Source organism: Meleagris gallopavo, chromosome Z (genome assembly GCF_000146605.3).
Source record: "Meleagris gallopavo isolate NT-WF06-2002-E0010 breed Aviagen turkey brand Nicholas breeding stock chromosome Z, Turkey_5.1, whole genome shotgun sequence".
NCBI classification, from domain to species: domain Eukaryota; kingdom Metazoa; phylum Chordata; class Aves; order Galliformes; family Phasianidae; genus Meleagris; species Meleagris gallopavo.
Window position 1 is genome coordinate 7,792,352 of NC_015041.2, and position 11,681 is coordinate 7,804,032.

General features: G+C 42.5%; 1 protein-coding gene across 3 annotated transcripts in view; it reads left to right on the forward strand.

Moving 5' to 3' along the window:
* The window catches only part of LOC100550826 (phospholipid-transporting ATPase FetA-like), a 422,496-nt gene that overhangs the window by 402,896 nt on the left and 7,919 nt on the right, over nt 1–11,681 (forward strand). For all 3 annotated transcript variants that reach the window (XM_031557188.1, XM_019610325.2, XM_010725250.3), the window contains 8 exons: nt 95–210; nt 1,931–2,095; nt 3,825–3,936; nt 4,912–5,017; nt 5,840–5,987; nt 8,228–8,411; nt 10,089–10,312; nt 11,051–11,134. In XM_031557188.1, coding sequence (XP_031413048.1) covers nt 95–210; nt 1,931–2,095; nt 3,825–3,936; nt 4,912–5,017; nt 5,840–5,987; nt 8,228–8,411; nt 10,089–10,312; nt 11,051–11,134 — 1,139 coding nt within the window. The remainder of the gene's footprint in view (nt 1–94; nt 211–1,930; nt 2,096–3,824; nt 3,937–4,911; nt 5,018–5,839; nt 5,988–8,227; nt 8,412–10,088; nt 10,313–11,050; nt 11,135–11,681) is intronic.

Sequence of the window (11,681 nt, forward strand, 5' to 3'; positions counted from 1 at the left end):
GGACACCTATAAAAACATTTGTTCTGATACAAATGCTATGAATCCCAACTGCTTCAGCCTGAGATGTGTAGAATTTTTGTCCTTTTCTTTCCAGTGCGCAGTCCAGAAGGTGACTTGACTTTGTACTGCAAGGGGGCTGACACCATTCTTTATGAACTGCTTCATTCATCCTGTGAGTCTCTCAAGGAGGAGACCACAGAACACCTGAATGTAAGTGTTTCCTTCTTCATTGAATCTCTGCATTTGGTGGTTGCCTTTTCTCCAGGTATGAAAATGTGATTTGTATTAAACAAAAAAACAGATTTCAGAAGCAGCACCCAAACAAGAAGTGTATACATATATATATATAAATAATATATACATATATGGGGATTGTAGAGAGAAATTAACTTGAGAGAAATGAGCCTTCAATACCAAATTAGGCATCGCAGGTGCTATTTAAACTGCTGTATATTATCTGAGAATCATGACATGGATGTCAAATACAGTTTACAAAATTCAGAAGAGCTGTATTCCTCTGGAGTAGGAGATAACAGGCAGGCAGGATAGGTGGAACTGTGACAGCGTGATCTAGTGGATGATCATGTCCCTTCTTGTGGCAGGAGTGTTGGAACTAGATGGTGCTTAGCATCCCTCCAACCCAAACCATCTAATGATTTTCCCACGTCGTACAGGACAGCATGGAAAATGCAGCTCTCAAACTTGTGGATTTTTATATGGTTGGAGTACATTGAGATGTAGTCTCATTCACTCATCAAGTGGATGATCTGGCTAACATTTATTTTGCCTTGTGATACCAACTCCAGCTGATACAGAGCAGAGACAAGATAACAGAACATTTTGCCAGGGATGTTGAGAAATTGCACAAACATCTCTGCTCACTGCCTGAGGAGGAATGTGGTGGATGAAGGAGAAGTCAGAGCACAGGGAGATGGGTTTTGATTGTGCTGTACCTGAAAGGAAGTTGTGATGAGATGGGGGTTGGCCTCTTCTCCCAGGTAACAGCAGTAGGATGAGATGCAATGGCCTTAGGTTGCACCAGGGAAGGTTGAGGTTGGATATTACGAAAACTTCTCTGAAAGAGTAGTGAGGTGCTGGAATACATTGCCCAATGAGGTCGTGGAGTCACCATCCATGGAGGTGTTCAAGAATGGTGGAGATGTCTTTCTTAGGAACATTCTTAGGTTAGTAGGCAACATTGGTGATAGGTTAGATACTGAACTAGAAGATCTTAGAGGTCTGTTCCAACTTCAGCAATTCTATGATTCTGTTATTCTCTTCTATGATTCTGTCATTCTGTCCCTGATACACTTTTAGTTCAAGCTTGTACTTATGGAATCGCAAAGGAGAGAGAAAGTGAATCTCCTGTTACGGGGGAAAACTTCAATTTGTGTAAAGAGGAACCTGCTTTATCAGGGGGTTGGACTTAGTAATCTATAAAGGGCCCTTCCAACCTCTTCAATTCTGTATGTGACTCTGTGATCTGCAGAAAGCAGACTTACAAGATCTTCCTGAGATGCCATGACTGTGCCGTCACTGTGCATTTAAACCCACCACTGGACATGTTGAGCACAGCTCTGAAATTTAAGGGTGAGTTCAGAGTGTCTAATTTAGGTCTCACTACACTGAACCACATGTTGAAAAATGGGGTCCTGGGAAACAAGAGCTTGGTTGATGTAAAGGTTAAAGCCAGAAAGTTGGAGAGGATTTTGTTTTTTTTTTTTTTTCCATGTGGACAGCAAAGTAAAATGTTTTTAAACATTTTGTAGACTTGTAGATTTGTAGACTAAGGTGCGGGTTTTCACCCTTCCTCTGCAGACATTAGGTAAGAAGTTTTCACAAATAGCTCCCTGCTTTCAGAGAGTCCTCTGCAAAGCAAGCAAGGAGACTGTTCTCCCTTGACCTCTTCTGCCCCACCACTGTCTTGCAGGAGTTTGCTGGGGAAGGCTTGAGGACGCTCGTCGTGGCTTATAAGAACTTGGATGAAGAATACTTTCAGGACTGGATCAAGCGTCACCACGAAGCAAGCACCGCCTTGGAAGGACGGGAAGACAAACTGTCAGAGATATATGAAGAGATTGAAAAAGATCTCATGGTTGGTATTTCATGGAAACTGGGCCAATGTCTGGGGGAGGCAGTGAGGATAGTGGTTTGTCAATAGACAGCTCAGTATGACTTCAGTAAACACTGCGCTGCAAACAGCTCAGTGGGCTGCTTGACAGGAGCAGTTTGAAATATGGCAGTGCTGGGTTTTCACTGGCACCTCCGTGCGGAGCCAGCAATGGGGTGTCAGCCACCAGTGCCTGGGAATGGTTTTATTTTACCTCACGTGGGTGTCGGAGTAGCTTTCTCGTGATGAAGTGACATAGCAGAGCCTAAGGGAGGTGGCAAGGACACAAATATTTCATAGCTCTCCTTTGTGCTTGCAAATGGCTGATCTATTTATTTTCCTCCCTTTGAAATGGCAGGCAGTGAGTAATCCCCAGGTCCTGCTCCATTTCAGAGAGAGCATCGCCTTTGTTCTCACAGCCTTGGGCGGGATGGGGGATGATGTCCGTGAAGATGTTTGTGTCAATCTGAAACAGGGCTGAACTGTGATCTTTAAGTCATTCTTTTCTCCATGAGTGTTGTTGCCGCCCTGGGGTTTGCCTGTGTTTTACAGACAGGAATAATAAATGAAAAGAATGTGTGGTGTCTGAGGGGAAACAGTTCAGCTTTTGCACTCATAGCAGTGTTTTTCTGAGATCTGAGAAATCTGGGGAGCTGCACTGTTGCTCTTTCCATTAGCTTTATGCTCAGGACACTGCCAGAGCTGGAAAGAAGTAAGTGTAAGCCTAGAAGCAGCTGACCTCTAGAAGCTGCATAGCCTGTGGGGCAGAGCCTGCTGCCCTCCTCATCTCACTAGAGTAGTAGAAAACTTGAATCCTCAAGCCCAGAGTGTGCAAATGCAGCATGGGGTATGTTCAGAGCAGGAAGTCAGGGAGCACGATGCTTTGCAACTCAGGACAATGAAGCTCATGGCCTGAATAAAGAAGAGGTCTGAGGCTCACAGGAGGAACACCAGATCCTTCTCTGTACCCTACCAGGAATGACTTTATCCCCAGAAGGTGCTGCAGGGAGGAATGGAGTGGTGTAAGAGACCCTGGCTTGTGATGGCGAATGGGTGCAAGAGAACATAGTCAGCAAGGGAGTAGAAGAGTCTGAATTTAGTCTCCCAACAAAAGGAGGTATGGTAGCAGGTGCTGCCTACACCTGAAAGAGAGTGAAACCTTCATATCCCTTTGACAGTAGTTTAAAGCCACCAAGTATCTCCAAAACACAGAGAAAATAGTAACTTTAAAATAACAAAGGTCTGTGTCCTGATCAGTTTGAACTTAGTGCTGTGTGGCAGTGAGGAGTAAGGATTGAGATGGGTGTGTTGTGGGCTGGAGAAGACGCTTTGCAACAGCTGCAGTATGTCTGGTGCAAGATCTACACTGGAGATTGCATACGGAAATTTGGGGACAAGAATCCCCAAAAGTCTTCATTCCTGCATTAAATCTCTATCTATTGTGGAGAGGACATGGAAGAACATAGATGTGCTCATGTGTGGCAAATAATTTTTTGCATGTTTGTGATCCAGCTGAGCGTAGAGGGTTACGCAGCACAACATTTGCAGGATCAGTATTGTACCTTGAACAGTAAATTTGCTGAGGGAGAATGAAAATCAGTGCAACTTTATTTCTGAGTTTCTTTTGTTCTTGCTTGAATACCTGCATGGATGTCTAATGCTTTCTCCTGTACTCACAATGGAAAGCCTTGCCTATTCCCTGTTCTCTGTAAAGCTGCTAGGTGCCACAGCGATTGAGGACAAGCTGCAAGATGGGGTCCCACAGACCATTGAGACTCTTGCCAAAGCCAGCATTAAGATATGGGTTCTTACTGGAGACAAGCAAGGTAAGGGGGCTAGAGTTTGGGATGCCTCCTCTTTCATTGAGATGATTCCACTAGGACCCATACTCTCAACCTTTCTCCTTTGAAAAACTGCACAAAGGGTAAACTGGGAGGGCTTTCTTCAGTGCCAGCAAGACAAAACTCTAGTTAGCTGCAATGAGACCAGTTAACTGCAAGTAGTGCCTGTCCCTAAGTCCTGACCTGAGGATGGAAACAGTTTGAAGATAGTGTCCTTTGCCAATGGAGAGGTGACAGTGACTGTGTCACTGTAATACAGTCTGCTGTCTTGCTGAAGGAGGCTAGACAAACCTAACTATAACTTTTATGAAACTTGAATGCTAAAGCATTCTGTTTCTGGCATTAACATTCTAGAATGAAAATGGAGGAAACAGAAGCTTCTGTAAAATTCATTATGCTGGAAAGAACTGTGAATAGAATCCAGTGAATTATTTTGGAGAAATAATAACCTTCCTGAAACAATGGCATTTCTGGGATGCAAAAAGTGTTTCCAGATCACTTCAACCAAGAAACGAGCAGTGAATTTTTGAGAAAAAAAAATGAAGCATTTCATTTTTCCATGTTCAGAGTGAAATAAATTTACTTCTGGAAAAAAAAACAAATTACTTTTTTCCCCATAGAGCTTTCTAAATAAAAAGTCTTGATATTCTTCTTCGGAGCTATGATTTTGAGGGTACATTTTCACTTTTAGGGGGGCAATCGAAGTAGGGGATGGAAATTTTGATATCCTGAAAAATATTTTTGGAGGCAACATGAAATGCTTCAGTTGCTCCAAATGTGCTGACCAAAGGGTATTTCGAGATTTTAGTTTTTTCGTAGATTTCTTTCCTTCTGTGGCCTTCTAAAACCTAGAGTGGCTAGACTCTAGTGGCTAGAGACCCACTACACCCATCTAAGACAGAGACTGTGGGTGGGTTTGGAGTACTAAAGTGGGTAATCTCTCCTGCCTTTCTTTCCCAGAGACGGCAATGAATATCGGTTACTCCTGCAACTTGCTGTATGACGACATGGCAGATGTCTTCGTTATCGAAGGCAGCACTTCTGAGGATGTTCTTAATGAGCTCAGGTAAATGGTTGAAATATACAGCTTCATTACTGTGCACTGACACTGGAATGGCCAGTACTTTGTGTTGTTCTCTTTTTTCTGTTGTTCATTGATTTATTTTCCCTGGATGCTTTACCTGGCACAGCTCATTCCAGGGTAGCTTGATTAGCTGCCTCCCTGGAAGGCCTAGCAGCTGGACATAGTGTAGAAATCTTCTGTGAGGGTAAACTCTGTAGCTTCTTGTTGCAAGAGTTCAAATGTATATCATTGAATAAGGCAGCAAAGTCATGCAGTCAGCATCAGTTGACATTGGACAAGTGATAAGGAGCCACAAAGCCTTTGGCTTCAGGCTTCATCTGTGCTGTTGCCCTACTGCCATTGTTGTTCATTCACACTGTAATTCATTTGCTTGGATATGATCCTGGTGTAGCATTATCTGGAAATCTGCCTTCCTCCATAGCTTCCTCAGTAGATACATGTTTTTAAGGATAGGAGGAAAACTGGGATTTTTTTCAACCCTTTTCTCTTTAAGGAGGTGATGACAACATGCAAGGAAATCTGAGATCCCTTTGGAATACGGTCTTTTGTGACATTCAGATCAGTTGTTTGACTTCAAATCAGCACAGATTTAGAAAATGCTTTGTAGACTTTCAGAAGCATATGGGTGATGTGCACAAAAAACAGCAGCTAAACAATGCATGTTGTGGTAAGGATAGAGGAAAAATGGGACTGAACTAACAAAGGGAAGCTCCAAATTCCTATAATCATAAAGCTGGTTTAGTAAATCATATATCTCTACAAGATTTTAATTCTTATTCTGATTTTTTTTTTTTTTTTTTTCAGAAATGCAAGGAAAAAGATGAAGCCAGACTCCTTTCTGGACAGTGATGAAATCAACATTCAGATTGAAAAATCTTCGAAAAATCCAAAGCTTCTACCTGATGAACAAGCAAATGGGGTGTATGGTCTGGTTATCAATGGCCACAGCTTGGTAAGGAAGTCCAGAGTCATGGTAGGACTCAGTGTTCCTAAGAACTTAGTAAGTTTGAGATGTACTGGAAGTCTGAAAATGTTTAAAAATTAGCAATAGAGGACAGAGGTTTGTTTTTTTTTACCTGCATGTGATGTTTTGTTTTGTTTTTTTTCCGTAACTGAAGATGAGCTCCAGTGGTTCTTTGAGACATCAAGGGTGATGAGCAAGAACTTCAGAAGGAGCAGGAAAAAGCTGGACCTGATGCTCAGTGAGCTTGAGCAGTAGGGGTAGATCAGTTATTCTTTCCAGAAATATAGTGGAAAAGTAGTCAGGCAGTCAATGGATGCGCCAAGAAAATAAGATAGCATCAAACATGTATTTCAAGTATGCCAAGATTGTAGTCTGATAAATACATACATCTGATAAAGATAGAATATATGTCATAAAACTTGACTAATAAATTCTTCAGTGCTCCCTGTGATGTTTTTCCAAGCAAGCTGAAGTAATATGGTGTTGATTAAGTTTTTTATGTGACAAATGCAAGGCTGCTTGGAAAGTATGGCTCTTATGAGCCCACTGTAGGTATGAAACAACAGTGACATTTATAGAGGGCTTCCCACTTCTATTCAGTACTTAGTATTCTAATTAACTGCTTCCAAAGAAAGCAGACTTCTCAAACCTGCAGATAACTCCACACTGGGAGGAGCTGCAAGCACGATGCAAGAAGTTCAAGATTGGATTTGCAAATAATTTTGGCAAGTTGGAGAAATAGCTTGAAAAAAACAGAAAATGCAATTCAGGAAGAACAAGTGCATTGTTCTCCACTTTCACATAATCAGCTGTGCACATACAAAGTCAGACATACGGATGTAAAAGCATCACCTGTAATACTTGGAAAGAAACCCTCCTGCTCCATTTGGCATCAGTGAAGTTGTAGCTGAAATAATGCAAGTCACTTGCCCTGCCCCTCGCCTTTTTTTTTTTTTTTTTTTTATTTTTTAGAATTTGAGAAAATTGTAGACCAACCAGAGAGAATGCAAAGAAATCTGTAAGATCATGCATGATCTGGAGAGCACAGGTGAGAACTAAGAACTAAGAGAGTTAGGGTTTCTGAGCCTAGGGAATGCTGATCCACCCTGATGTGAACAGGTAAAAGAATTAACAGAATAATATCTCAGCTTGGATGTTAGAAAAAAACATTTTCTTAGTAAGAGTGATAGTGCATTGGCACAGGCTGCCCAGGAAGGTGGTGGAGCCACCGTCGCTGGAGGTTTAGCACTGAGGGATGTGGTTAGTAGGCATGGTGGGGATGAGTTGATGGTGGCTACCTCTTAATAGCAATCCAGTAAATTTAGCTCCCAGCTCTATAGCAGCCCTGCTAATTACTACCCAAAAATCTTACCACTAGATGCGGTTTATTTCTAAGAACCTAGGGCTTGAAGAGTGGTAATTGTCCTGCTAGCATCGCACTTTAACAGAACATCTGGCCAGTGCCTTGTCCCCTTTACTGGTACTGTGTACACATAGCCTTGCTAAGACACAGAGAAAGAACAGGGCAAAGAAGCAGCACCATATAACTAGCTGATCTCTGCGCCATGCCAGTAGCAGAGTTTCTATGTGATAGCTTTTCCTGGTGCTGTGTGGGCAGGATGCTGTAGCAGAAGCCACTCTGGCTGCAATCACTGGTACATGCACTAAAACCAAATCAAGAACAGGTCTCTTTCATTGTCTCCCTGCCACTGACAGGAAGCAAGGAGGATTCTGATAACACGGTATTTTAAAGCTCTTGGTTCTTAAACAAAAAAAGGACATCTGGTCAAAGGATGGTCTGCCTTACAGAGGAAGGGCTGTGGGCTTGCTGCAGTGGTTAATGAGAAAGAGTAAATCATGGAATCATTAAGGTTGGAAAGACCAATAAGATCACCTAGTCTAACCACTTACCCATGCTTGTGACTTCTCCAGACCATGTCACTTAGTAAGCTGAAGCTATGTAGATTCCATCCATGAATGTCTATGGAGGGAAAACATCAGGGAACAGAGCCAAAACCCGCAGTCTGAAAGAAATATGAAAAGTTAAGCCTTGTCTGGCAGAACTGGAGGGGTAACCAGAAATCCAACTGTGTGTTGCTTTCTCAGGTTCTTCTAAGCTCAGTGTTTTCAGGTACCTCATACTTCGCTTGTGCTGGATGGAAAAACTCCAGATCTCACTGCTGGTCTGACACAAGCTACTAGGAAACATCTTTGTCTTTTCTTCTCAGGCCTATGCGCTGGAAGGGAATCTGGAACTGGAGCTGGTGCGAACGGCGTGCATGTGCAAAGTGGTGATCTGCTGCCGGGTGACTCCGCTGCAGAAGGCCCAGGTGGTGGAGCTGGTGAAGAAGTACAAGAAAGCTGTGACCCTGGCCATTGGAGATGGTGCCAATGATGTCAGTATGATCAAAAGTGAGTAAGGGCTGAGAGCCAGCATGCTCCAGAAAAATGATGCACTGCCATGTTTGCTACCTGGGGTGTCCTAACTCTAACCCTAACCCTCTAAGGTTCCTCTCTCTAGTCCCCTTGGAGGCAGCAATGATTGTGTCCCAGGTTTCTTGGTTTCATAGGCTCAATCATAGAATAGAGTCATAAGGGTTGGAAAGATCATTAAGACCATCCAGCTCAGCCATCAACTCATCAAACCCATTGTGGTTTCTGCCGTTATAACAGACTGAAGCTCGCTGGGGTGCAACAAGTCCACCTGTATGACTGCCTGCCATCATCATGATGGTAATGCAAAGGACAAACAAGTTTGTTTTAGGGGGGGCCTATCTGCCATGCAGAAGGACAATCTCCACAGCTTTAAATAATCTGCACAATGTCACAGAATTTTCTTTAACATTTCCACTTAGTGGGGCCCTTTGTCATTTATCTCACACGTGTTATAAAACACAGGCCTCCAGGCTCCTTTATCCTTGAACATCATTTGGTGCTGCATTTCCTCAATGAATTTATGAAAAGAATCCCCTAACTATGTATAATTAAATTAAGATTATTCAGAAGGGCCTATTGCTAATCTTCTTGTGTTAATTTGCAAGAATTGATTAACTGGAGCTGTTTAATTAAGAAAAAAGAGGCTAAATAGCGAGCTTCAAGGGAGATAAGTCAGGCAGCCAGTCAAGAAAGGATAAGAAAAGCAAATTAAAAAGTGTAAAATGATAATTAGAAACTAACACTGCCACTACAAGAGTGTTGGGACTTTGGGATTTTATCAACTCGCTGTTCCATGGAAACTTCTAAATCTCACCAACCCTTAGCCATCAAGATTGCTTGCTCATTAGTTACAGCTGTATAATTAGCTGTCATATTAAACTTTTGTCCATGTTTAATAAACCCAGGCTGCTATTAAAAGAGATGTGGCTCTTCTATCTAATTGTATGATTGAACTAATAAAGCCCAAGAAATGTAAAGGCTGCAGTTAGCCTTATACTACTGTGTCTGATAAATCTGCGAAGCAATTGACAGTTTGAAAGTTTTGCTTGTCTGAAGCAATGTTTTAAGGCTGCTGGAAGGATTTTCGCACATGTAAATACTATTCATGTGTCAACAGAAATTAAAGGTATTTATAACAGCAATGATTTGTACTGTTGGAAAATAAAATGTATTGTTGCAGAGAATGTAGCTCCGTTCAGGTAGTACAAGTCAGTTACTAAAAATCAATCAATGCAGTCAAAATCATAACAGTGCTGAAAGAATTAGTACCCTCTAGTTACTTTTTTTCCTGAAAAAGTCCTTTACGTAGGACTTTTCAAGCAGTCTGGGATGGAATTAACATAGTGTCTCAGGATAAGTGATTCATCTAAGCAGTGGGGTTAGCACAGCCCTCACAGTACTCACATAGGATGATAGACTCATAGAATCATTAAGGTTGGAAAAGACCTCTGCGATCATCTATTTCAACCATCCACCTATAACCAATATTGCCCACTAATCCGTGTCCCTCAATACCACATCTCCATGTTTGTCGAACACCTGTAGGGATCCACCACCTCCGTGGGCAGCCTGTTGCAACGCCTCACCACTCTTCCCTAGAATAACTTCTTCCTAATATCCAACCTGACGTGACCAATAACCTCTTTGTTGCAGCTGCCCACATCGGGGTTGGTATCAGTGGCCAGGAGGGGATGCAGGCAGTCCTGTCCAGTGACTTCTCCTTTGCGCAGTTCCGCTACCTGCAACGCCTGCTCTTGGTCCACGGACGCTGGTCCTACATCCGCATGTGCAAGTTCCTCAAGTACTTCTTCTATAAGAATTTTGCTTTCACATTAGTGCATTTCTGGTATGGATTCTTCTCAGGCTTTTCAGCTCAGGTAGGTCAGCTTCTCTGTTTTCATGGTCGTGTTTAGCATTTCCAAGGAAAATGCCTGCAAATATTTTAAATGAAAGTAAACTAAACCAGTTCTCCCTACTTCACTATAACGTACACAATTCTGTCTTCAGCTTGTACAAAACTGATACAGCATTGCTGGTAAAGGAAAGATGCCTAAAGACATTTAACTGCCTTATGAAGAATGGAGGCACCTCCTGGGATTTTTGAAAGTGTTCAAAATGATTACAGCCATCAAAGTAGGATCCAGATTACCCAGAGCCTGACCGTTGTGGTGCAGATCTGTGTAAGACCTGATTTTCGTGAACATGCAAGAAGAGCCATACTGGGTTAGGTCAAAGAGCTCTTGTTGTGACTGTGGGCAGTAGTGAGTGCTTAGCAGTCAGGACTGACAAAAAGTCATCTTTCTATTGCATGTTCCCCACCTTCTGGTAGTGAGCAGGTTAGGGCTGTTGAGCTCAAGTCTTGCTACACTTTTGCTCTCAGTAGTGTCTTCAGTCACGATGCTCCAGCATCTAACTAACAGAATTACAAAATGGTTGAAGTTGGCAGGACCTCTGGGTCCAGCAGGTACAACCATTGCTCCAGCAGGACCATGTCCAGGCAGATCGATAAGGCAGATCTACAAGGAGGAGACTGCTTTTATAACTGTGTAATCTTGTGAAGAGATGGAAAAGGCAGCGTTCTGCTAACATGATGCTCTGTTTTTTTTCCCCTTCAGACTGTCTATGATCAGTGGTTCATTACGCTTTACAATCTGGCGTATACCTCCCTCCCAGTGCTAGGAATGAGCCTTTTCGATCAGGTACTGTTTTGATCACTCCTTGCATTATTTTTATAGACATTTTGTGTCTGGGTACTTTGAGTTGATTCAGTGAAGCAAAAGCAGATGGCTCTTTGGCTAGCTGCTGTGATAGTCCCTAAAACAGATTCCTGCCCGTGAGACCTGAGAACACAAAAAAAGGACACACCAAGAAGGAGACTGTATATTATCTTGCCTTGTCCTGTGTGTTTCAGTGTTTGGAGATGTTTTGGTGTTTACATGAGTAAAAGATACTATTGCGCTGTTCCCCTGGAGCAGCCACATCTCAATAGCTGTGATTCTAGAGCCAGACAAGTGGCTTTTTAATCAGCACACAGAATAACGGATGACACACAACTCTGAGGAGCCTCTTAGCCAGGAGGTCCAGGTTAAGCCTTCCTGCAGTAATTTCACATATACACGTATTTCACATATATATTTCTGCCTCAGTAGAAACACAGCCAGAATGGTATTTTCTGTCATTAAGCTTCCAGGAAACCCCTAGGAGAACGCATGCAGTCTGATTAAGATGAAATGTACCTTCTTTTTT